The sequence below is a fragment of the Neofelis nebulosa genome, chromosome 13 (genome assembly GCF_028018385.1).
Source record: "Neofelis nebulosa isolate mNeoNeb1 chromosome 13, mNeoNeb1.pri, whole genome shotgun sequence".
In the NCBI taxonomy this organism is placed as follows: Eukaryota; Metazoa; Chordata; class Mammalia; order Carnivora; family Felidae; genus Neofelis; species Neofelis nebulosa.
This window is the reverse complement of record NC_080794.1, coordinates 89,499,127-89,525,576: the sequence shown is the minus strand read 5'-3', so window position 1 is coordinate 89,525,576 and position 26,450 is coordinate 89,499,127. Positions and strand designations below refer to the sequence as shown.

At 49.5% G+C, this 26,450-nt stretch overlaps 1 protein-coding gene and 1 long non-coding RNA gene across 8 annotated transcripts in view; one reads left to right on the top strand and one right to left on the bottom strand.

Moving 5' to 3' along the window:
- MGMT (O-6-methylguanine-DNA methyltransferase) overlaps window positions 1-26,450 on the bottom strand; it is a 297,512-nt gene that overhangs the window by 24,598 nt on the left and 246,464 nt on the right. For all 6 annotated transcript variants that reach the window (XM_058698138.1, XM_058698139.1, XM_058698137.1 and 3 more), the window contains one exon: window positions 20,889-21,049. In XM_058698138.1, the coding sequence (XP_058554121.1) occupies window positions 20,889-21,049 (161 nt within the window). The remainder of the gene's footprint in view (window positions 1-20,888; window positions 21,050-26,450) is intronic.
- On the top strand, window positions 1,769-26,425 carry LOC131493571 (uncharacterized). 2 transcript variants are annotated; one of them, XR_009252751.1, is made up of 6 exons: window positions 1,769-2,237; window positions 12,571-12,793; window positions 13,971-14,142; window positions 16,080-16,225; window positions 25,646-25,839; window positions 25,966-26,425. It is a non-coding gene; the product is annotated as an uncharacterized LOC131493571 (long non-coding RNA). The 2 variants fall into 2 exon arrangements; XR_009252752.1 differs by lacking the exon at window positions 13,971-14,142.

The following is a 26,450-nucleotide window of genomic DNA, read 5'->3' as shown; positions in this document are numbered from 1 at the left end:
GGGGTGGGTGGGTCTGCGTGGTCCCCACCCATATGGCTTCTTGAGCTCCTGTGAAACAGCCCTGAGGTCTGTTAAATAATTTTAGCTAACTTTTGAAGACCAACCTAACAGAAAGGCACTAAGCCCTTAATTTCTTAATGAATTATTCTTTACCGTAGGACAGGGATTATGCCATGGAGAAGGCATATCATTACTGAGAGAGCTGTCAGGAGGACAGGCAAAAGGAAAACTGGCAAGCTTTAATTTCTCTGCAGAGAAATGAGGGGCTCTTTGGGGATTAATCTCAGTATCAACATTGAGCCTTTGCCGCAGGGCAGCTGAAGAATTCAAAAGAAGTTGTGACTGAATTTTGAGTGATGGAATCTAGCTCCAATTGTGCAGCTGACTTTGGTTTCTCACCTATTCAAATGAGGACGAGGCCGTGCAGGTGTGGGTAGAGGGGGTTGCCACGGGACCGGTAACGCACGTGCTCTCTGCAGGGGTGACAAGGACGGAGGGAAGGCCAGGCAAGGGCTCGGCTGCGACACTGCACTGAACATACACTAAGAAAGTTCTCCTAGGCAGACAGGGAAATGGAGGGCTGGGGACGTTTCCGCCTGCTGCCTGGCCAGGTGGGTTCAGGGACCAGGGCCAAGGTGCAGAGAGGGGCCTGCTGGGGACAACCCTGTAAGACAGCTCACTTCCGGCTTCTTCAGCTTTTCACACTTGGCATTAGATGTGTCACCTGCAGTCAGTCCTTGTCCATGACAAACAGATGCAGTGGTTCTGCAGTGGTTTTCCCCCTGCTCTGGGTACGAGAGAGGCATTTACCTTCTAGCACTCCCTGGGCCTGTCTGCGAAGCCCAGGCTGGAGGCCGAAATGAGCAGGGCACGGAGCCCGGGGGGGGGGGGGGGGGGCACACAGACAGTGGGATCTCTGGCTGGTGATGGGAAAGAGCCGCCCTGCGGTAGGTGGGGGGGTGGTCTGGGGACTTTGCTCCTTGGCTAAAGGCTGGTCTACAGTGTCACAAGAGAGGTGTGGTTGTTGTCACCAGCTCAGTGCTGTTGCTGGGGAAAATGGGCCTGTGCCTGTCCACAACCACTCAGCCCTACCTGTGGCAGCTGAGGGCCATTGGTGCAGCGGTAGGGTACCCGGGAACAGCACGGCCTCAACGTAACACGGGTATTTCTTTTTTTCTTTTTTTAAAGTTTTTAACATGTTTATTTTTGAGAGACAGAGAGAGACAGAATGTGAGCGGGGGAGGGCAGAGAGAGAGAGAGACACACACATACACACAGAATCCGAAGCAGGTTCCAGCCTCTGAGCTGTCAGCACAGAGTCTGATGCGGGGCTCGATCTCGTGAACCGCAAGATCATGACCTGAGCTGAAGCTGAACCCTGAACCGACTGAGCCACCTAGGCACCCCTAATGTGGGTTATTTCTAATTACACTTCAGAAAGAGCACATTGTTCTATGTAGAAGGTAATATCCCAAATTCAAGCTCACATAATGCAAGGGAGAAAAGACCCAGTGTATGTTCAGATTTATTAGTTTCTTACTCATTTATTCAATATTCAATCAGCAGCTACTATGTGCATGCCAGGAGGAGGCAGGGCACAGGTGTGCCCCAAGTGCACGGCCAAGGGCTTCAGGTGGCAGTCACCACCTGCTCAGACCCCTCACTGGAAAACATGGCATTGGAGAGCTAAAAAAGCGAAACATGAACTAGCATGGAATGTAAGCTTCCAGGCAGACAGTAGGGCAGTGATGTCACAGTCACTCCTGATTCTACCAAGAGGTCAACACAGAAGCTATGGCCAACTTCAAAACCAGCTCACGCTCCCAAGTACGAGCCACTTGCACGACTGGCTCTATGTGGTCACGGCACAGCCAGCAAAGACTGCTGTGGTGAATTTACCCTTCCTGGCATGTGAGGAGAGGGCTCACGCTGTGAGGTGACATGTGCATGCATTCCTGTCACCTGTGCCACTTACTAGTCATTTAAGCTCATTATCTCTCTGAAGTGCGGTGCCCTCAACTCAAAAACGAGGGTCCCAGCATCGAGGACTGAAAGTGAAATCTGCACCGAGTGGTCAACGGAGTCCCCGTCACATGGAGAGGGCTCAGTAAGCGTGAGCTGCCGACAGAACCACAGCCACGAAGTGTGAGCCTGATCGGCCCCACCCGGACCTCGGAAACGGCACAGGTCTGTGAGGCAAAATCACTGCTCTGCAGAGATCGTATGTGTGCAAAGAGGTACGCTTGAATGTGAAATGTGGTAACGGTGGGGAGAGGAGGTCTTAGCTGAAAGTGCATGATTGCTAAGGAGACACAAAAAGCCACAGAGAGGACAGGATGACCACAAAATGGAAACCCTGGGGCCCTTGGCCCTGGCCAGTCTATACGGAGGATGGCTGTGTGGGCTCACTGAGCCACAAAACCTCCGCACTGGCTGCTTAAAAATAAAACATTACAAGAATGTGTAAACTATGCTCTGCCCCTTGAGCTTCTGTGGATGTGGAAACACTCCATGAGCATGCTACCCAACCACAGCGTCCGTGTTAGGTCAACGTGTGGTCCAGCCCACTGGTGTGCATTCAGCCCCGAAAACAGAACACACTCTGTAGTCCGGGGGCACTTTCTGAAAGGGTTGTCATCGTGCTGGTACAACAGGCCTGTCGTGTGGTTAAACACGACGACACATACTCAGGAAAAGCACAATGGTTTTCAGGTCTAGGAATGCTGTCTGACACTCAGATTAATGAACTTCTATGTTGCACATCAGCAACAGACTGGGGGAACGTTAATTAAATGAAGTACTCTATAATTAAACCACTCAACTTTAGTCATTCAAACCATGGCTATGAACACCAAAGCTCTGGCCTGCCTAGGACACTGCTGCCTGCCCTCAGATGTGGCCAAGCCAAGGGGATAGCTCAAGGGGCCGGTCACGCCTTGGGCCCACATGGACACGGATTCTGTGCTCTCTTCCACTCACCGAGGGAAGGCGGCTGAGCAGGACTGTCTTCACTGCAAAATGGCAAGGCAACTCACTGACAGAGCCCCTGCTCGGCTTGCTGGCTTAGCAGAATCTGGTGACACAGTTCAAAGACCTGAGGCTTCCCTTCCCTCACCATGCCTACGAGACCAGGATGGCCAGTCCGTCCTGCGGGGTGGTTTAGGGGGCCGGGGAGGGACACTGATGACCCACAGATGGCCACTCTCCTACCAAAGGACATCCTGGTTCCTTTCGGGTTTTTTTCAATTATAAATAGAGCTGCTATAAACATCCGTGTGCAGGATTTTGAATGGGCATGTTTTCAATTCATGCGGGCAAATACTAAGGAGCCTGATGGCTCGGTGGGAAGGCAAGATTATACTTAATTTTGTAAGAATCTGCCAAACTGTCTTCCCAAGTGCACCATGTTGTGTCCCCACCAGCAGTGAATGGGAGTTCCTGTTGCCCCACATCCTCACCAGCATTTGCTGTTGTCAGTGTTCTGGACGTTGGCCATTCTAATAGGTGTGTAGTAGCATCTCGTTATTTTAATTTGCATTTCCCTGACAACGTAGGATGTTAAACTTTTTTTTTTTTTTAATCTGAGAACTCGCCATCTGTGTATCTTCATCGGTCAGGTGTCCGTTCATGTCTCTGGCTCACTTTTCTGTTGGCTTGTTCATTTTCTCCCCAAGTTTCAAAGGTTCTTTGCATATTTTAGGGAACAGTCCTTATCACACGTGTCTCTTGCAAATACTTTCTTCCAGTCTGCAGCTTATCTTACTCCATAGATGCTGTGTTCCACAGAGCACCAGTTTTTAATTTTAAGAGAGTCCAACTTACCGATTATTTCCTGAATTGTGCCTTCGGTGTTTCACCTAAAAGGTCATCACCATCCCCAAGGTCATCTAGGTGTTCTCCTGTCTTCTAGGAGTCTTAATGGTTTGTGTTTTACATTTAGGCGTGTGGTCCATTTTGAGTTAGATTTTTGTGAAGGGTGGAAAGTCTGTCTATAGTCCTTTCTTTGCATACAGATCTTCTGTTACTCCAGCAGCATCTGTTGAAAAGATTATCTTTTTTTCCTACTGAATTGTCTTTGTGTCTTTGCTGAAAACCAGCCCAGTCTATTCCTGGGTTCTTTTGTGCCACTCATCTGTTTATTCCTTCACCCACACTCTATTGTCTTGATTACTGCAGCTTTTTAGTAAGTCTTAAGGTACCCTCGCCTCAGTCCTCCAATCTTGTTTTCCTTCAGTGTTGTGTTATTGGCCATTCTGGGCCTCCATATAAACTTCAGAATCAGTTTGCTGACATCCACCAGGCAAACTGCTGGAACTGTGACCGAGACTGCGTTAAATTTTTAGATCAAGTTGGAAAGAACTGACATCTTGACCATATAAAGTCTTCCTATTCATGAACATGGGATTCCTCTGCATCCATTTAGCTCTTCTTTGATCTCTTCCATCGCCTCCAGTTTTCCTGCTATAGACCTAGTACATACTTGGGTTACAGTTATACCTAAGTATTGCATTTTTGGGGTGCTAATGTAAGTAGTAATATGTCTTTAATTTCACAATGAGCACTTTTTCATGTATTTACGGATCAATTCAGACAATATTCCTTTGTGAAGAGGCTGCTCTTTTTCCCCACTTACTGGACTGTCTTTTTATTATGGAGTCAGGAGTCTTCATATGTCCTGTGTACAAATCCTTTGTTAGGCATACACGTTGCGAATACTTTCTCTTACTCTCTTTCCTATTCATTGTTTTAATGATGTCTTCTACTTTGAATAGAGTGTATTTTATTTCTGTGTTCGTAGCCTTATTTTTCTGTGTTATAGGGAATATTTGTCTGTTAAAATTATGAAGGTATTCTCCATGGTTTCTTCTAAAAGCATTAGAGTCCACGCTTTACATTTAGGTACAGATACATATCAAATTATTTTTTATACATGGTGTGAGCAAAGGGTCAAGGTGAACTTTTTTCTTCTTTTGCAGATGATACCAAGTTGTTCAGGCACTATTTGTTGAAACGGTTTTCTCTTCTGCTCTAAGTTTTGATCTTTACGCAAGTACCGCGGTATCTTGGTTACAGAAGATTAGTGAGTCTTGAAATCAGGTAATTCTAGTTCCAACATCTTCATTTAGTTTCAAGCTTGCTTTAGATGTTCTAGGCCTTTTGCATTTCCATATAGCTTTGGAATCAGCTGGGAATTTCAAGGCCTGAGTGAACTTAACACAAAGGATAGTTCATGAAGAACTAAAGTCTTGGCAGTACTGGCTTTTCCTATGATGAAAGGATGTGTATTTAGGCCCTCTTTAATTTCTCTCAGCATGTTTTATATTGCTCAATGGCCAGGTCTTATGTACCTTTTGTTGAAGTTAATCCTAAATAGTTTATACTTTAATTTTTAATTTCTTTGCATAAAAATCAAATAACTTTATATATTAAAATTTATCTTCAGCCTTGTTGAATTTACTTGTTTTAATAGTTTTCAAAATGCTATATAAGATACTCTATGTAAACAACTATATAACCTGAAAATGAAGACAAGTGTACTTATTCCTTTCTGATACACGTGACTTCATTTTACTTAACTTTTTGCACAAAACTCTGTCTTTACCCTTTTATAATCTGTGTATCGTAGAAAATATATATAGTGTGTGTGTGTGTGGGGGGGTGTCTGGCTTTTTATCGAATCTTAGTAAGGAGGAATCTATGCCTTTTTACTGAATCTTAAGACCATTTACATTTAACGTAATTACCAAGGCAGTTGGGTTTAAATGAGATGGATGTGCTATTTGTCCTGTTTTCTGCTCCCCTTTCTCTCTTTTTCCTTTCAGATTACGTATTTTTAAAATCAGTATTCCACTTTACCTTTTCAATTAGCGTATGCACGATCTATTGGCTTATGTCGGTTTTATTTCTTAAGTGTCATCTTAGAATTTACAAATTCATCTTTGGTTTATCAAAGCCTGCCCTCAAATAACATTACACTTGCTCACAATAACATAAAGAACCTTACAGCAGTATATTATCATTTCCCCAGTCCTACCTTTTATACTATTGTTACTCTACTTCTACATATATTATAACCCCCAAAATTCATTATTAGTTTTGTTGTGAAGTAATATCTTTTAAAGAAAATCAGAAAACTGAGAAATAACTTTCATACTTTTCCGCATATATCCAGCCACCCAGAACACTAAAACACCTGTACTAGAATATCTGTAGCATCATCACTTATAAAGGCAAAAAAAAAAAAAAAAAAAAAAGGTGAGAACCCTCATTTCTATCACACAGCGTAGGAAACAAATTATGGCAAATTCACAACATGGGATACTTAACAGTAGTTATTAGTAAAAATCTCCACGGGATTCAAAAACAGAGGAATCTCACAACAATGTTGATTGAACAGGGCAAGTCACAGGAAGGTATCGGTATTACCCCCTTCGTTTGTAACAGCAAACACGGGGCCGCGAGGAGGGAAGGCAGACATGGCCAGGGAGGGCACACAGGTACTTGGCAGTGCTGCTGGTGCTCCATTCCTTACCCGGCGGGGCGGGGGGGGGGGGGGGGGCGCATCGTGAACCTTCCCTTTATTATCAATACCTCACAAACCCCGTAGGAAGTTTCTTTTATCTGAAGCAAGTATTTCACTAAAATCATGAAAATATCAACTTGCCTTCAATGTGCTCAACAATTAAGGAGGCTCTTGAAACTGCTCCTGTCATCTGATAAGAAGTGATTCAAAAAGGTTATTTGGTTTTCTTGTTCTTCCCGGTGTTTAGATTTTACACAGGAGCGGGAAGAGGAAGAAATATGCAAGCATCTGAGTGCCACACACACTGCGTCTTCCTCCTCTGCTCACACTTTCCAAAGGAGCCCTGAGCACCCCGACCTCCAAGCCCCGCCCTCTTCATCCCAGCGGCCTGGTTTACGCTCCTTCAAAGCACTCACGTCACTCCAAGAGTCTAGGGGATGCACATCATATACATGTGTATCTATTTCCCACTGGCACAGAAGCTCCTTAAGGCCCAGAATTTTGTTGTTCTGTGCTAAATTTCCAGAGCCTGCAAGAGGGCTTTGCATGTAGCTCAATGGGTACTTGTCCAACAAATGATGAGCTGAACTTGGGTCTTCATGGTCAGGCCTAGGGTTCTGTCTACGAGTGGCATCTGTCCCCACCCACTCATGGGAGGCCTGGAGTCCCCGGCCCTCACCACTCAGGATCATCTCCCTTTCCTCCCAATTGATCTTTACTTTGAAGACGATGACTTTTTTTTTTTTTTTTTTTTTAAGTCTGGGAAAAGAATTCAATACATGTATTGTACTGAATTTCTAGGATCTCTGCCCCCAATGTATAAAATGGAATAACTAATCAAGGGTCATTTAACAACTGTGCCCAAGGCACTTGGGAAGGGGGAATCTGGACACCCCTCCATACTTCCATCTACCTGCTCTTTGGAAAAAGGGGCCAGAGCACACTTGGTCCAGGGAGGGGAGGGCCACACAGCCGTTGCTGCCCCAGCACACCTCCCAGGGGTTTTCTACAAATCCTCCCAGGGTTTTCTGGAGTCTCCTCAAGTGTCCAAAGGTCACCCGGGAAGGCTAGGTCATTTTTATGGCAGTTCCATAGGCCAGGGGTCTCCAGACTACACTGTGGGGAGCATCAGCCATCCCCAGGTGCTAACAGGGAGAGGAGCTGTGGAGAAGGTTCTGTATTTGGGGAGGTTCAGGAAATTCATAAACTACAGAACCTTCTGACCATCGAGGTATACACACCGTACTGAAGGGTGTGTCTCAGGAGTCTGGCTCAGCTTTGCTTACACGTTCCCAAGCTTCTGCTGGTGGTCACGCAATCTTTCCTGGTGAGACGTCTTAACATCCGGTAGAACTGAGGTTTTACCAAGTGACCTAGATCTGCTTCCTCTGGAGTTAAATGTACGTCTGCTCCTTTCTTCCCTAAGCCCATTTGTGCTCAGCTGTCCTCAGAGCCCTGGGAATCCTCTGCTCACGGCTGCGGCAAATCCGGGGACAAGGGAATGGCTGAGTGCAGGGTGGTATTTTGCTGGTTTCCCGTTGCCGAGTGTGGGTAGGACACAGTGGGCAACGACACCCTCGGCCGAGCGCTGCAGGGGTCTGGCAGGAGGAGCAGAAACGACCTTGTCTGTCAGAAAGATAGGCAAGCTGTAAAAAAGTTCTTAGAGAATCATCCTGCGTGCTCTAAGAGACAGCAAACACGGCTCAACTCTCTGATATAATAAACTCAGGGCTCGAAGTCTTGCTTCTAGGATCCAAGGTTAAAACTGCCGAATTTAGAAACTCAAGGGTTTTGCAAAAGCGCTAGAGGCTGCCTGAAGCAGGCCAGAAGTGGTGCGCGTGCAGTGCCCGGGGCCTAGCACAGCTGCACCCCAAGGTCACGAGCAAGGCCTCAGAGAAGCGCTCTGCCCCTGGGCTGCAGGTGGCTTGAGGGCAGAGTCTGCAGCAACCCCCTGGGGGCAGCCAGCAACCTCAGGATTCGGGACCTGTTTAGACCTCTGCTTGTGGTCCTGATCTCAGCAAAGGGTCCCCTCTGATTTTCCGTGTAAGGTTCCACCTTTCTGAATCACCTCCACCCTGCACCCCAGTTCTACCAACAAGCACGGCTATATGGTGTATGGAGAGAAAAGGCAGGCCCGGTATGGTCTTCGCCAGAAGTTAGCCTGCTTCTTAGTGTGACACCTCCCACTTGCAGGCAGCGCCTGGGCAAGAGGCCCCGTGCTCTCCTTTGCAGGCCTGACTCGCTACCAAGGAACAGAACCTCCAAAATCACTTACAGGAGGCTTTTAATGGCTTCTCCTCGTAAGATTAAAGTAACAAGAAACAAATGATACCAGGAATTTGTTAAGAAACACGAGGCACATCTTTCTGCACGTGTCGTGTCGTTGAGACTTGGCTGGCCCACTGCCCCACATCCCCTCACTTTCTATTCTGCAAAGCCAAGAGCCACGCTTATGAGGGTGGGCCCAAACCACGGCAGCTGAATCAAAGGTCGGAAACGGACAGTGAAGTGCGTTCAGTGCTGGAAACGGCGACAGCTAACACCTCACAAACATCTCCCACGGCGGTCAGAGCCAGGTGGCCCGGCCTCCTGCAGCACCAGTCTGACGGCAGATAGCCTCAAACTTAAACCCGAAGTGCACGCATCCGTGTTTCCCCAGAGGAGGACGTCCCACATCTAAGAAAGCCAAACGTTATCTTCAGGGTGGGTGTGAATGAACGAGCAAAGCACCAGGCATCTCCAGAGAAGCTTCAGGAAGGGCAACCTGGCGGGGCCAGTCTCCATCAGAGCCGAGACAGGTGGGAGGATCCCTCCCCCTCCCTGGCTCTGCAGGGAGTTCTCCCCCAGACACGCTGACCCTCTACTGTGGCTCAGTGTGGCCAGCCCGCGGGGACACAAGCTCTGTGTCCCGTAGCCACTAGGCAGGGTGTCCTTGCCAAGTTCTGTTGAACGTCTAGAGCACTTCAGAAGACTTGGTTCACAACGCCGGGCAGAGTCTGCTCACCACGAGGGTCGCTAGGGTTCTGGAGAGCACGTTCTATTCGCTGCGAAGGCAGCAGGGGCTCCCTGTGCTGGGTCTCTGGAGGTCTCATTTCCCCCTCAGGACCCCTTTACACGTCGCTGCTGTCACCCCACCTTACACACGGGCCATCGGAGGCTCAGAAAGCATGTTACTGGCGGGACTGTGTCCTCCAAAATTCAATGCTGAGGTCCCAACAGCCAGTAGCACCTGACAACGCAACTATTTGGAGAAAGGGCCTTTAAAGAGGTGATTACGAGGAGGCCGTTGGGGGACCCTGAGCCGTCTGACTGGTGTCCCTGTAACGAAGGAAGGAGAACGTGCAACGCGACCCCAGGGGCCTTTGTCCCTAAAGGGACCCACGCAGGGGCGGCAGGCGGGCAGCTCGGGAAAAGCCTGGACCCTGGACTTGCAGCTCCAGAGCCGTGAGAGAACAGAGAGAACACACTTCCGCTGCCCAAGCCACCCAGCCCGCGGCAGGCCCTCCCACAGTCCCGGACAAGGGGCGCCGGCAGTCCCCGCGCTGGCTCTGCAGGCCTGGTGGAAATGGGGGTGGGGAGCCCCCAGGCTCCACGCAGGCCGAGCACAAGGCCTGAGGTCACGCATGCGGGCAGGGCTGCACGGACGAGCGCCTAGAGGCTCAAGGGAGCATCCCTCACCAGCTCACAGACCTGGGCTGGGTCAAGGTCAGCAGGGATGCTGGAAACATCCCTCAGGTCCGCCCGGCCCGCTTGGCCTGAAGATCCACCCTTGAGAACAGAGGGCTGAGGGGGCACAGGCCTCACTCGGCTCCTCCGGGAGGTGGCCCTGGTTCTTCCAGTTCTGCGGTCACATGGGGCTGCTGGCTTCTGAAGGGCCCCGGGGAGCCTCAGCCCTCCCACGTCCTAGGTCAGAGCAGCAAGTCCCCGCCCCTCACCCGGGCCTGCTGGCAGGTGGGAGCAAGCATGGATTTCCACCCATGGCTCTGGTCACATAAGCGGCGTGCACTTTGTAGGGGACCAGAAGTCTTAGCCTGAAAATTAAGACATTACCTCAGAGGCCAAAGCGGAGGCAAGCAGCCTGCTCTTGGGGTCGAGCTGTGGTCAGCCTCGGTCAGCTGGCTAATGCCGTGAGCCCTGTGCGCCTCTCTCACCGCACGCGAACTTCCCCAGAACCCTCCAGACTGGCAAGGCGAGCCTGCGTTCCCCGTGCACGCTGCTCGGCCCTCCCTCACTCCAGCCCTACAGACCGGCGCGGGGTAGGAGCGGTGAGCACCGTCAACCTTCACACCGAGGAGAACGGCTTTTATTAATACAAATTGGGCCATTAATACTATTTAAATGCATTAGCTTTAACACAAATAAACAAGATCTGCCGGTGAAACTTTAAAAACGAATCCTGTATTCTGGAAAAGGAAACCCAGCCGGTGAAGAAGCAGGGGCCCCCAGCCAGGTGTTAACACGGAGAGACCACGGGAGCCTCGCGTGGGTCCAAGGTGCAGGCTGTGAGGAACATCAAAAGGTGTTAATGGTTTCAATATTTATCTGCTGCAGGGAAGCACTCTAAAAAGAAGACAGAAAAAAAAATTCTGCTAATGGCTGTGTCTTTGCCATTAAAATGAAAAGCTTAATGCATCTTATAATCAGAGGACAATTTGCAAATCATTAAGAGAAATGTAAAATTCCATTAAAATACAAATCAAGAGACTCTCCCTGGACTAATAATCTTTTTGATATTATTTTGCATTTCACTATTTCTGTTCCAATACCCAGGCCCCACAAATGATCAGTTCCTGAACATGCTATTTACCACAGCCTACTTCTTTAACGAGACCAAGAGAAGGATAATCTGCTATTCAGAGCAGGTACTAATGAAGAATTCCATATATTCTGAAATTTAATTAAAACCCCAAAGATTTCAAATTAGATGCAATTTGAAATGCCTGGGGCAGAAATACATGCACTTGCGTGGCGAGGGTACCACGCTGAAAGTTGATACCGTAATTGGTCTTGATGTATTTTTGTGTTGCTGGGCTGAAGCACAGAACTCATAACCATATAAAAATTCTCTGTAGATTACCTGCTCATTGAAAATGCCATCACTCAGGTAGTTCTCCACTAAATTACCATGCCACTAAAATGCACAAAGTGATTCGCAGAGTAGAGTGGCACAGCTGGCCGACGCTGCCAATGAGTTATGCATGCGTCAACGCGGCCTTTTTTCTTAGTAAAATATGCTCAGTTGAATATTAAAACATAATTGGCATTCAACCTAAGCAGCTTAAACCATTCCGTTATCTTCCTTTAAACCGATTTGGCTCCTCCACAGTTATTTTCAAGGATGCGATTCACAAACTAATGATGCCATCATACTCAGATAGATTTCGCTGTTTTACATTGGTCATAAATAGGCACAGTTTCTAAGGCCTGCCAGGGATGGCCTTTAATATTAGCTGCTCTTGAACATCAAAGGCCCAATTCTTGAGGAAAAAGAAGGGAGGGGGGGGAAACGTGCCATTTATGTTGGTTCTTGCCTATCTTTTTCTAAACAGAGGAAGAGCTGTGAATTTTCTCTGAAAAGTAGGTCTTGGCCAAGCAATGAGCTCGAGGTCGCATGAGCTCAGCTTCTGGGTTTTCCTCAAACTGTCTAAGGAAAGGCTGAAAAGAAGACCATGTTGCCGGACCACCGTGGCCCAGCCGAGGAAGGAGCATGCATTTTTAGAAAAAGCAGACAATGCGTGTACACACGCACGTCTAGGGATGGGTCCTTTACACAGCGTGTTCTGTGCAACAATTAAGAGCGGTACTCAAAAAAATGCAAAAGTAGTTGCCATAGCAACGAAGATACTGTAGCTTTTGAAGCTGGGGGGTGGGGGGTGGGGGGTGGGAGCGGGCAGGACTCACCAGGGATGCTACTTTCTGAAACACTGTGGCTGTTTACCTTAATATTTAGAGAGCAGGAGAAATCTGATCTGATTTTCAAAACTTATCACTCGTCACTGAGATGTATTTTAGGCTAAAGACTTTCCTTCCCCTACTTCATTCTCCAGTTTTCTTCTTCAGACGCACTGTGTTTTGTGCCGTTAAGATACAACACGATGCCCCCAGCGTGCCGAGCCTCAGGAGGTCTGCTCCGTCCTGGTGACTCCACCACCGCACGAATCACACGGCTACGCAAACGGCCTTGGAAAGAGATCAGATCTTCCCATTCTGACACGTACACACAACCTGTAAATCTTGTATTCTGAGTCGGCCCGAACATAAGGGTTGCAGGTAAAAATCATAGGTGATGAGGCATTTAAATAATAGTTTTTACACTTCTGGCTCCTACAAATAGCGTTACAGTGTTACTGCCATTAATGTACTAACATTTATATATTTAATGTATTGATAATTTACAGTCCAATTCTCTATACATTTTTTATTAAAATATAATTTTCTCTATAAACCCAGGTGGTAGAGAGAATCCTATTTATTACTTCTCGGATGGTATAAAAATGCATTTAAAAATGCATTAACGCTGCCTGTAAAATGTGAATATACAATATTTTATGACAACAAAAATATTTAAACATTCTCTTTGGAAGCAACACATGTTAATCTAATGCCTACAGTGGGAATAAAAATTCTGAAAGCACATTTAAGTGAAAAGTCTGTTTTTCACTTTAAAATATAGACCTGATAGAAAATTCCTACTTTTCAAAGCCCATTTAAAATGAAAAGTTGAGGAAACAGACACTGTAATTTTCTTTTCTCGGTAGGTAGAAATCTGAAACTCTGCTGCTCTGAGGTAAAGAATACCCATACGTACCCAACACGAGGACACGGTCGGTGATCTTCTTAAATGCGCGAACACAATGAGGGTGAAACTTTCGCCAGTTTGCTGTTTAATTATTGTGCTAGATGTAACAGTTATATTTTAATGTATTTTCCCATAAAAGCTACACTTGTAACAATTTCAAGTATTATTTATTTGCAAAAGAGATCCCGTTAAATCCTACACAAAGTCTGAAAGTAGCTGACTTTCAAACCACCTTTTGGTTACCTTTTAAGCTTGGTTAAATCATACTGTGACCCCGGCGGCCTTCACTAAAGGCATTCTCAAGTTCATTTTTTTTTTTTTTTTTTTTTTTTTTTTGCCTGATTTATGGAAACCTCAGGGAACACAGGCTCTGACCACCTCCCCGTATTTAGGATGGAACTTTCACTGAACTAGGCTTCCCATGAGCCCATGGTAATTACGATTTATCAGAGGGCTCGCGGCATAGGAACACCACACGTGCTCTCGGGTCTGGCACGCTGTGATTCTGGTCAGCCACTGCCAGCATCTCGGGAGCTGGTGTCCACGCACAGACTCAATTCTCCTCTGTGGGAGGGGGCACATACTACAACTCCTAGGGTAGGTCTAAGGGGACACTCTGGGTGATGTGACCGTTAACCTCCTCCACAGCAACCGCAGGACTGGATCTACATTAGACGTGCGGAGGACGGAGCTGGCATCCAGAACCTGAAGCCACCTCTTCCCTTTGTTGTCTTGCTTCTGTTGTTCAGGGGTCTCCCCCAGAATCGCGAACTTCACGCACCCAGACGCTTCAAAGAAGAATCACGCTTTTGGGCCACAGGTATGGGCACACCTCCTAAAGGCTCTGGTCAGCTCTGTCAACACTCTACCAGGGGGTGTCCTGGCAAAGTGACGCACCTGGGAACACTCTTGAGGGGCTCACTGTCATGTGACTTTGTAACCTGATGGCACAGATACTGATGCGCAGCCAGCCTTGCTCACACCTTCCAAATTACAAAAAACGAACAGCACACTGGCTCTCGCTCCTCCTCACGTGGCCGCGGGCAGAGTTCGAGATTAGGCAGACACATGGATACGTAACCTAGAACTTCTAGAAGTTGTTAAGTACAACAGCGAGAACAGCTCTTAAATATGCAATTCTAGGTCTCAGACAAAAATCGCTCTTCAATTAGAAATGTCAACCTGAGCACAGAGTGAAGCTCTAAGAGTCTGATGCATTTCAACAAATTCCTTCAGAGCGAGCAGTGATTCTCAAAATCAGGGAAATGTATGTATATGATGCACACACTTATACATGTGATGTGTACATACATACACACACACGCAAATGTGTGTGCGTGTATCTGTATTTGCCCATATTGAAGATTTTTGACGTGTCTTTGGAGGGTGAGAAGTACAGAGATTGTAGGCATCACACGAACAAACAGTCTAGGGCGTCCTGGTACACACGCTCCCAGATGAAGGGCAGGAGGGAGGAGAGGAACTTACAAAGCTGTTTGTTTGAATGAATCGTTGCTGACACTAAAAACTCCTCATCCAAGATGTGGTCGCATAGTACAAAGAATAAACAAACACCAAGGACAATTACCAGGCAGGAAACTGCATAATACAACAGGAAATGATGAACTAACACATAATCTGAACCTCAGGCTCTCTGGCCCGTGAAATTCACCAAGATGCCAAAGTGTAGTCGATCCGTCAAGCTGAAGAGCTAAGGGTGAAGTATGCTGACTGCTTCCGAGCTGGCCTGGCTGGACCCCCGCAGACAGAGCCAGAAGAAAGCAGGACCACGGCCACGGCCCACAGAGCCAGCACCCCTCGGGCGCCCCCAGGGAGCACCTACCCTGCCAAGTGCCGCTCCTTTCTGCTCAGGCTGGGAGCCCCTGACCCAGGGAAACCCCCAGTGTGGATGCAGAATTCCGGTCATGTAACACCGCTTCCGCTGTGGAGCTACAGACGATGTGGATATTCACATATGCAGACAGGGGCCAGGAGACGCGATGAGCCCGTGCAGGGCACTCCTTCCTGTCCCCAGGAAACATCCCCAGGAAAGCAAGGTGTCACAGCCAGACAGAAGGGGCAGTGGAGAAACCATGCGCTTTGAGAAAAATGGTGGCTTCTGGTGCTGTGGGGAGGGGTTCACGGGGACCGATTATCAGGCCCTGAAAGGGTAAATGTCCCCAAAGAGGAAGGCGGCTCGTTCACAACCTTGGTCACTTGCAGGGCTCGCTCTACCTCTCATATGCCATTTACTTGCAGGGTTCACGCCTACTTTTGTTCATAAACACCCCCACCCTTACCCTCTTCCTTGTGGCTCCAAACCACACACATGGAGGGGCTGCTCCTGATTCGAGACCTTGACCCGGGTGCCTGCCACCCCCTCCTCCCAGGCTACTGATCCACACCTTTCCCAGTGCTGGCCTCAGAAGGCCCTGGGCCAGATTTCCACATCTGCTGCTCCCGAAAAGCAGCTCAGCAGCTCTAGGGTTGGAAGAAGTACATTTTCACCAGCTGTTTCTCTCCCACTTAATTTAAGTGCCGTGTTGTTAGCTTGTTCTAATCGATAAGTGGGCACTGGAAGGTTTACAAACCTTCTAGCCCTACTAGGTAATATCGTAGCAAGGCCAGCAATTTTTATAAGGCCGCATTTATAATATGGGAGAACAGTGACTGCTACCAACCAGAAACCGTAAATGCCATCACCTATTTTAGTTATTATCTTCTCTTTAATTTGCTATTTTTTTTTTTTTTTTTAAGTCCAGGGAAAAACACCAGTCCAAACTTCCTGAAAGCACAAAGCTGCCTGCTGCTGTGTACGTGTAGGAGAGGCTGAGACAAAACCCTCCCCTGCCGCACCCTCTGCAGACGGACCCGGGCTGTGTTCAGGACTCACAAGAGCAAAGGTGAAGGGCAGTAAAACAGGCCCCGGGACACGGACGGGAAGGGGGCTCAGCGCCTTCTTTCCTGGGGAGACAGCCTGGCTGGGGTGGCCGGGCGTGCTGTGCATTTCGTGGACGTGAGTGACGGCAGGAGGGCAGAGGAGCCCTTGTGCCCCATGAAGCCTGCGGGGGTGGGTGGGGGGAGCGCTGGCGTGATTAGCCCTTGCTTGGCTCTCAGAGATGGATTTTTAATATTAAAGGACTGTCTCTGGTAAGGACTCGAGGTAATGATGCCATTCATTTCCTCATTGTCCAGCTGCCTTCCAGGACCCACACACGGCCTCCACTGGAAGGCACACCGCACCGTGGGACTGTCTTCCAGGATATAGTGGGGAAATCAATTAATTCACCCTGGAAGGGCCTTTCCCGTAAGTCTCTGGCAGGGCTTTCGGAGGAGGCCCCTTGGCAAGAGGGTGTTCGACAGAGATACACAAACACAAGAATCCTTTTCGAGGCTTTGTAAGAGAAGTTACAAAAAAACTACTCGCCGGCAGGTTTAAAAAATGCAGATTTTACTACTGTCATGCAACTGGATTTCATAGCTACGAGCTAATAGCTGTGACGAAGGAATTATTAAAGTGTTAAATATTTCATTTAAAAGGGAACATTGCAGTCACTTTGAAAAGAAAACTCAGAACTCATCTGTTGAAAACCATCATCTGTGAGACGACATCGGAAGCAGCAGCTGGGGTCCACCGCCACCCGCACCGCGGGGCTTGCCGCGGGCTCACGCCACGGGGCTCTCACTGCCTCGGACGGTGCGGGGCCCGGGCCACCACATATACCACCGGGCTCGCAGCGTGGGGCTGCCTCATGTGGGGCCACGGTGCGCAGCTGGGCCATCCAGCCTGGCAGAAGCTGCCCAGCGCCCTGCAGACTGTGCAACCGCCCCTGCTCAGAGCACCCCTACAGACAGGAGCGCTCAGAAGGGGAAAAGAGCGTGCACGCGCATTCTGAATCTGAAAGGTGGTCGTAGTTGCCCAAAAGGCTGCTCTCCCTGAACTGTGTGAATCGCGCTTCCGGCAAAGTGCAGCTTTTACTTTCCCAACTGCTTTGCCACTGACAGATAAGGATGTAAAGATGCATATTATACAAAGAAGTCACCTTCTTTTTAGTAAAGAAATACAAAGTTGGAGAACGTTAACAGGAAAGAACTTTAACATTTCGTTATAAAAGAAACATTAAGGTTCATTTCGAGAGTAATGGTTTCGTTAAATAACCATTTCTTGGAGAAAAATGAATTCAAAACCAAGCTGACCTTTGCAAGAACTTGATAAGGGAGCACCTGACCTCCTGAAAATGCTCCCCAAGACTGCTGGTCCTCAGAGTGGCTACCGCGAATGATCATGCTGATACTGTATTATTTTCTTTGGAATTAAAAAAATTTTTTTTAATGTTTATTTATTTTTGAGACAGAGAGAGACAGAGCATGAACGGGGGAGGGTCAGAGAGAGAGGGAGACATAGAATCTGAAACGGGCTCCAGGCTCTGAGCTGTCAGCACAGAGCCCGATGCGGGGCTCGAACTCATGAACCATGAGATCATGACCTGAGCCGAAGTCGGACGTTCAACCGACCAAGCCACCCAGGCGCCCCGAATGCTGATACTTTAATAAAGCAGATTAGCAAAGGGCAAAACGCCTCAAAACTCCAAAAACAACCCATTTTTTTAAAAGAAAATGCTACTAAAAACACAATATCCCAAGAAAATGAATGCATCTTAGTCAATACTTGCTTTTCTTCTAACTCCCTCAACAGCACCCCGAACTTCACTCCAAGTAACTGCAGCCTTCGCTTCCCACAGAGAAACCCTATCTGTGGCGGCTCCAGAAAAAGGCAGCCACAGAGACTTCCAGACTTCTGGTCAGGATAGACAGCTTCATGGTTCCTTGGCCAAAACACCCAGACAATTAACTTGTTACTACTAATCAATCTTGGAGGATTTCCAAGAGAAGAAGAACTATGTGAAATTTCCACTATTTGTTAAGTTTTAACCTACAAAACTGGCAATTTTATACGCTTAACTCTGTGTGTGTGTGTGTGTGTGTGTGTGTGTGTGTGTGTGTGAGACCCGCCTTACAAAATGAGCCAATGGTGAATGGTGTACTCATCTCACAGCGAGCCTGAAACGGTGAAGCAGTCTGGCCCGTGCAGGAGAGGGGCCCACGGGACGCAGCATAGGGGTCCCCGGTCCACAGGCCAGCACCCGAGGAAGAGCAGGTCAGGGGGCTGGAGCGCAAGGGTGGCCACAGTCAGGATTATGTTTTTAAAACACACTGAAATAGGCAGGCCTGGCCTAAATCTCAGAGGCAAGACCATGATGGAAAAATGATATGCCAAGCCATGTTAAATGTGTTCAAAAATTAAGACGTACAGAAAATAGAATTTGTTAAAAAAAAAAAAAAAAAGCATTTATTCCATATTGAAATGTACCCATGCCTCCCAGTTTGCAAAGGTTTCTTTCTTTATGTTAAAGCACAGCTTCCAGAGCCTCTGAGGCTGCCAGAGGATTTTCCTTGCACGGGACCCGCCCGCTCGCCATGATTTCAGTGTTGCCACAAGATCCAAAGTAGAAACAGAGCAAAGCCAACTACCACTGGCTAGAAAGGGGTGTTACCACATCTGGGGGTTAGTGCCAATTAACTCCGTGTTAGCAATTGTATTATAACCATCCACCACCTCCCCTCTTAAACCGTAAAATCCCCACACCTGGTCCCTGCCTGGGAGTGAGCGATTGAGCTAAATTAGAAAAACCTGGCTTGCACATGCCGAGGCGTGGGAAATCCCGGCCCGCAGCAACCACTAACTGTCAGGAGGCGGGGCTGGCCCAGGGGACCCTGTCTCCCCGAAAGCTGGCTAGGAGGATCTCGCCCCAGTTGGAAGTGCCCGCCAGCACTGTGGGGCTCGCCCGACGGAGAAGGCTTCTAGGTTGGCTTGGATGGCCTTCATCCTTACCCCAGCGGCTGCTTCCGGCCCGTCCTGGTCACTGACCGTGACCGGTTAGCCGAGCAGAGGCCGTGGGCGTTGGGGCCCAAGGCCAGGGAGGCAGGATAAGTGTGGCCAGTCCCAACCCTCTTCAAACACTGAGGACAGGACCTCAGGATTTAATAAGCTCACTCCCCAACGCCCCTTTGATTATATAGAGACTTCCTGTCTTGGCTTTATAATTTTTCCGTCCTAAAACTTTCAAAACCTTAAATTTCAGCTCACTATTCATTAGACTTAAGGGCAGGGAAGCCAGTCGGGCAACTCTTCCTTCCCCTAGCGACACAGCAGTACTCCCCGAGTGCTGATGTGGACACACGAGCTCAGAGCACCAGGATCCCCAAGCCCCTACTTCAGAACCCAACCACACCGGAGTTCCTCAGCCTGCGCAGCACACAGAGGTCACCCGCGCGTCCTGCGGCATCCATGCACCCAGTTGGCTCAAGCTACCGGGGAGCAGCTGAGGCTCCTCCCCCGCGCCCTGAGGGCCCATCCAGGATGCAGACCAGGGAGGGTTTCTGGACGTGTGCACAGTGACAGGCAAAGGCTTGCTGTAGCTCCCACACCCATGCTGGAGACCGTTCCGGAGGACACAGGGGGTGAAGAGGGGGCCCTGTTCATTACGGCTGTACCATTTCAGTTCATTATGTGCAACAAAGCTCAAGGTGTTCTGTGCTCACTTGTCTGACCTTGTTAGTCAACTCAGGTGTTAGCTCAACTTCACAGGGGCTTCTCTATCCACTGCCCCTGGAAATTCTACTCCATTTTCAAGTTCCTTTTTGCTGAAAATCATGGCAGCTATTAGAATACCATTAAGCTCGTTTCATCCATTTCGAAATTCAAGATTGCTTTAAATGCACCTTATCTAAAATCTCAGGGTAATTTTGTCCCTTGAGCATATGTGTCTACACATCTATACAGAGATGTATATACATATACACGGGCTTTATTAAAACGAATATAAAAAAAATCACTACGTAAAATAAGCCCCCGGCACATGTCTAGAATAATTTTAGTTGCTGTAATTAAGGTCCCAACAACAACTTAAAAGGAAGTGTCTGGGAAAATGTTTTTGGTGACCATAGACCATGTGCCTTTGGCATACAACATTTAGGCAATACGTTCTCAATTCGTCCTTTAAGGACACTATATCAAACTGGGTTAAGTTTGAGAAATTAAACTGAAAACTTATTCAAGAAGACACAATGCGGCTACCCACTCTGATGTAAATGTCACCAACCGAGTTTATGGAAGTGGCTAATTGTCCATGTACAAGCCTCATTTTCTGTGCTGTTGGCAAGCAGATAGTTTAAGTTAACAATAAGCTTATTGAAAAATTCACTGCTATTCAGATGTGTTCCCATTTAAACCCTTCAGCCAACAAGAGTTAAGAGTCGATCTGCATGCATCATTTTTATTGCCTTTGCCAAGAATTATGTGACCATGTGCCAAAACTAACACAAGCATTTGGAATGGGTGGAGATCGTGAACTCTTGTCCTTACAGCGTGGCCACATGCTGTCTCTGTTTAGATGATGTAAAAATACCAAGTCAGTATAGTCGATAAAATGAGCTGTGATGTAAGTGATAGTTAATAAGTCAAGCTCCCTGAACGAAACCCTAGGAGGCGGCGGAGTTACTGACCTCGCTGGAAAACGGGATGGTGAATCGCAGGCAAGGGGAGGTCTTTGAGGGCCGCCGGCTCATGGAAATAGGCATCCAGCCAGGCCACGCACTGCTTCAGGGGCGCCGTCATTTCCCCTGGACAGCCGAGCAGCTCAGGAAGAGGGGGGGCCTCCACGGCTCTGCAAAAGCGGTAACAGGAGCTTAATAAGCCTCTAGGCCCTGCGTCCACACATGTGAAAAGCAAACAAACGTCTACTCTACCCACATGGGTAAAAGTCCACTGCTGCACAGCAATGGGAAAGGGCGCCGGAGGAGGGCGTGGGACGTCCGCCAGCCACGTTCCCCCCTTCAGCTTTGAGACACACAGCGCATCCTAGAAAACAAGAGGGGATTCTGGGAAGGAACAGCCTAGTATACGGGCTCTTCTGCCTGGGGCCCTGAGCATCTGCAGCCATGGTGAAGCAGGACAAGACAGAGCACGGATGACCGGCATAGAAGCCGCTCCGGTGGGTGTGTGCACTGCCCCTTCGTGAGACTAACAGGTGCACGTACGCATCTCCCGGTCACCAAGCAGATCACCACGTGTTATCAACAAGATTTTCCACAAATACTGTTGAAGTGATTAAACTGCATTTTGATCACCCTGCCCCTCCCACTGAATTTCAACAACAGCACGTTCATGATTTTCTATCACTTGGTGCTGCATTCTGGGGGATTTCCTCCAAGTCTGCTTTCAGTCTGCTGACGCTTATGCTTCAAAGCGTCTAATCTGTGTGGAGGTCGTTCCGTGAGGCTAACTCCCCTTACACTGCTCTTCTGGCTTACTTTTTTTCCTCCAAACCCCCCCTCTTCATTCATTACGGTCACTTCTTCCTTTTATCTCAAGCTTAAACCAACGTTGTTTAGGCTCTCTCCAGTTTGCTCCTTGCCCTCGGGGTCTGATTCTTCTGTCTGTGGCACCTCCCAGAGCCGACTCCCCTTCAGCAGGTGCTGACTCTCTGGGATAGGCTCTGTTGGAACGAGGAAACATCCCCTCAGAGAGGCTTTACTTGGGTGCTTCTGAGCCCTAGAGTTCATGATGGGTCCAATTTTAGTTTCCTAGGACCCCAAACCCACAAAAGCGCCAGCCCCAAGTCTGATTTCTTCTGATGACCTCCTTCCTCACCTTCGAAGGCTCAGCACAGGTGGCAGGCTTCCTAGCAGCTTGCTGGGCCTGGACGGCAGAGGGCATCTAGAATTCTCAGATACTAAAGCTCTGGGGGTGGCGTACGTCCAAGCAGTACATTTCCTGACCCCTCGCGTCTCCCTCCCTGCGTGTTGGGGGGGGGGTGCGTGTGTGTCAATCTCTGGGCTGCCTTTCTCACCTCGCACCCACCGCCCTTATGAGGGTCTGAACGGAGAGGCCGCCACCCACTCGGCCGCGGGGCCCAGCACAGGGACGACAGCGTGGCTGCGGCACCCGGGAGCGCGGGCCGGACCAGGCCTGTGTGAGGACAGCAGCACGCACAGGGCACCACAGATCCAGAAGCCCGTGTAACCTCACCCTCCAGGCTGCAGGCAGCAGCCAAAGACCTTGAAGCGCGTCTTACAAACGCTCCTGCACTGCGGTCCGAGTCTCTCAGGCACGGCATTCTGCGGAAACGAGGGTCTCCACCGAGGTCCTGGGATCTTTCCAGAGATAAGCTTCCCTGGATGGGATGCGCAGAATGCCCTTCATACTGTTTTTCCACAAGAGAACAGACAGTGGATCAGGGAGGGCTTTCTAAGCACTCACACACAGGCAGTGCTGGGGAAGGAACCGGACAGCAAATAGAACTGAGCCTGCCCTAACGGCCAGTCAGAGAGGGCTGGCCACGGCCCGGCCATCCTGCCGACTCCCGACTGGACGCCACAGGCCCAGGCCTCCCCGCTAGCTCGCTGTGGGCCGGAACTCACATGGACGGACCTCTGGTCGGCCTGGACCCCAACTCCGCAGAGGGGTCCCATGGGACCTGCTCCCTCCCCCAGGCACGGTGGGGCCAGAGGAGCGGGGCCAGGGCCTCTCGAGACATCCCTGGGGGGAGAGACCCATCTCCTCACTGCCCTGACTCCTTTCTCTGTTAGGACCTCCGGTCAGGGAAGGAGTGGACCTTCCTGCGCTTGTGCTTGGCTTAAACGTTATTCCAGTCCCTCTGTTCTCCCACGGTTCCTTCCTTGCTGATAAGCTGATGATACTGGAAAGTAAAGATGGGCAAGAGTGTCTCGTGCTGTTCCATCCTGCTCCCGGGGTTGGGGGGGGGGGGGGACAGGAGACAGGTCCACCGAGGACGAGCCAGGCCTCCCTCCCGACACAGCTGGCACCGTCCAGGGGGCAGCTTTGTGGCTAAGGCCGCGAGCAGGAGGCCATCTGCACGTGACACCTGGTCACACAGGGGGTGAGCAGGGCTGAGGCGCCCACGTCCCCACCCTCAGCCCGTGGGTGGCTTCAGTCCAGAGGAAGCAGGAGAGGGGCCGGGGCTGCATCAAGAGCCCACAGTGCCCTACACGCACCCAGCATCTCCATGGCCAGACTGGGGCCGGCCGAGGCCAGACCCTCATGGGCCACAGATGCTCTCAGGGCTTGTGGGGTGTGCTCGGCCATCACACACGTGGCAAATGGGGTTCCCTGGGTCAGGGGGCCTACATCACAAAAGGCGGGGGGGTCCTCCGCACCCACTAGCGACCTGCTTTGCTCCAAGAGTTACAACTCCATGCTCGGAGGCCCCGGAGCGAAACGGGGGTGTCTGGCCCTCAGGGGAAGGGGCCAGGCTGGTCGTCGCTCCCTCCACATTGCTGAGGGACTAGATTGGTAGCTGTGTTCCTACTAGCATTTCCCGCTCCTAAAAGGATATTTGAAGAATTTTTATAGTAGTAAAATTCATCTTAAATTGATTTTTTATGCTTGTGCTAAAGATCTCAACCTCTGATTTACTCCGTAGTTCTCCTTTTTAACTCTTTCTCTATTGGCATTAGGTAACTATTCATGGGTGAAATGTAATTAAACAGCTTTGATTCTGAAGCAAGGATTTATGATACTACATTTAAAATGAATGGCATTAAACACACACATAAAACCAGATTTTTAAAGCCATGACACAAATTTCCATTTCTACAATAAAACGAAATTTATTCTCTGCCCTGCCCTCCCCTCCAGCCTCGCTTCGCTTGCCCCTGCGCGAGCCGCGGTGTGACGGCAGCACTTATTAGGGAGGAGTCTCTCCAGGCTTCCCTATCGACCAGCCCTGAAGCCCCACTGATTACGGGCGAGCACCGGCGCATGGGAGCCCAGACCGAGGGCCGGGAAGCCAGCGCTGCAGCACAGACAGGGCCCTGACCTGCTGTCGGCTGGGAGAGGGCAGAAAGGGGACACGTCACAGTCACTCTTTATTCACAGTCACGTATTATCAGTAAGAGTCACCCAGAGGCAAATGCAGGGACACTGGAGCCCTTCTCCTTCTCTCCTGTTTTTTTGTTGTTGTTTGTTTGTTTGTTTGTTTGTTTGTTTTAAACCTGGCATGAGAGGGCAGGCTAGCGGCTGACAAATGAATTTGGCTTTGTTGAGTCATACGCAGGACAGTGGACAGCACCGGGCACACCATGACACAGGCAAACATAAAACCACGTGTCGTTTGGCTTAAGGGTCTCTTCCAGAACGAGGCAACTGCTGGCGATCCCAGGACAACAGTGTGTGGCCTTCTGGGGAAGCTCCTGGAACCCCAGTCAGAGAGAAAGCCCCATGCAGAGTTCTCCCAGACTCCTGCCCCGTTTGAAGAGGCAGCCCCGACCCCTTCCCTTCTGGGGCTTGGAGGAAGGACGTTCTGGTGTTAAACTATTTCAGATCTCAGGTTTGTCCTTCAACCCAAATCAGGACACGGAAAAAGTGTGAAGCGCTCCATGATGAACTTCTGAAGTGTCTTTAATAAAGCAGGCAGTGATGCCTTACCGCCATGTATTAAGGGAGGGCCCGTCGCTTCACAGCATTCCACACAGGAGCCTATGTGGTCTTCAAGGGAGGGCTGCCCTTCCTGCCTGCAACGAAGCTCGCGTTTCCAGACACGGATTTCAATTAGAAAGCGAGGGGATAGAGGCAGCATCCCACCAGAGGCAGGGGGGACACAAGGGGAGTGGACCAAGTTTACGTGAAATGGCCCCAGTGGACGGGGTTCCTAGCCGTCCACCGGCCACACGGGAAGCCCGAGTTGGCGCTTCCCATCCGCTGTGGCCCCCTCAGCCGGGTCACACACCCTGGGCTGGGGGTGGGGGGAGAGGGGGGCAGCAGCTGCGGAGCCCAGAACCCACCGCCTGCAGTGGGCGAAGCGCGCCAGGCCGGCCTGGGTGCTAGACAGCCGCGCTCAAGGTCTGAGGCTGCATCAAGTGCTGGCACGACACGAGGAAACCTGACAGAGCCGTCCTGACAGCTCGGCTCCCGCTGTCTTCCCCGTCACCAGTTCGCTCAATACTTTAAAACTCAACCAGCCTGGCAGGAGATTTGGGTATTCAGGTCTGGGGGCGCGTCAAGACTCTGCCGGTAGTAAAGAATCACTAAATCTCCGTTTCTGAATGAATTCTACTTCCCGAAGACATTAAAATGTCATGTACTTGGCTTAAATCCCATTTGATGTAAGAAAACAGGCCAAAAGTTCTAAGCTACTCGCATCTGATTAGCGGCATTAGCTACACCCAGGGGGCGGACTGCTGGGCGTTCGGAAACCTCTCTTTTTGACCCCAGTACTTTTCCAACATCTCTGTCTTCACAGGATGAAACGGAGTCTTACAGTTTGGGAACATTAACTGGTGACGTTGGAGGCTCACCCAAGAAAAGAGCTCCGACCTTAGAGCCCTGAAGACACGTAGCCCTTGGAGTTCACGTGGAATTCGGCAGGAGTTGACCCAGGTCGTGTCCGTTGGCAAGGCTGAGGGATTAGTCTGTGTGGAGGCACACAGATGCCCGGTACGACTTGTTGTGGGAGGAGGAGTCCAGGGCCTTGGCCACGTATGGCATTTTAGACACCCTTACGATGAGAAGCATTTTCCAAGCCGAGCCAGATAAGCAAATCTCCCCTTGTCTGTCTTCCAGGACACAGTGCGGACTCCAGAGTAGAGCGCCAGACCCCATAGTCCCAGGAAGGCACGCGTTTTCAGCAAAACTTTAAATCTGCAATAGAGGGGACTTTAAACCATGCTGCTAAATATCACTGGAAAATGTACTGTGAGGTCTAAATTAACAGATCTCTAGCAGACTCTCTTGTGCTCGTGTCTGATGGATTTGCCCCGCATCCAATCCTACCTTCCTGTTAAAGCTCTGATGCTTTGCTTCTAGTGGTAGGATTGAAGACGGGACATAAATTGTGCCACCTACCATCAAAACAGATTTTTGCAAAACCGAGGCTGAATAAAGATTTTAAACTCTGTACTCCAAGTGAATTTCACGTCTTGATTCCGTTCAAGCAATTATCGAGGATCCATTAGGCACGATGGCTTATTGACAGGAATACGAACGCAGTGTTTGTAGCCCAAGCAGGCGGAGAAGGAAGAACACGGAGTTGGTGTCAGCAGCTTTCT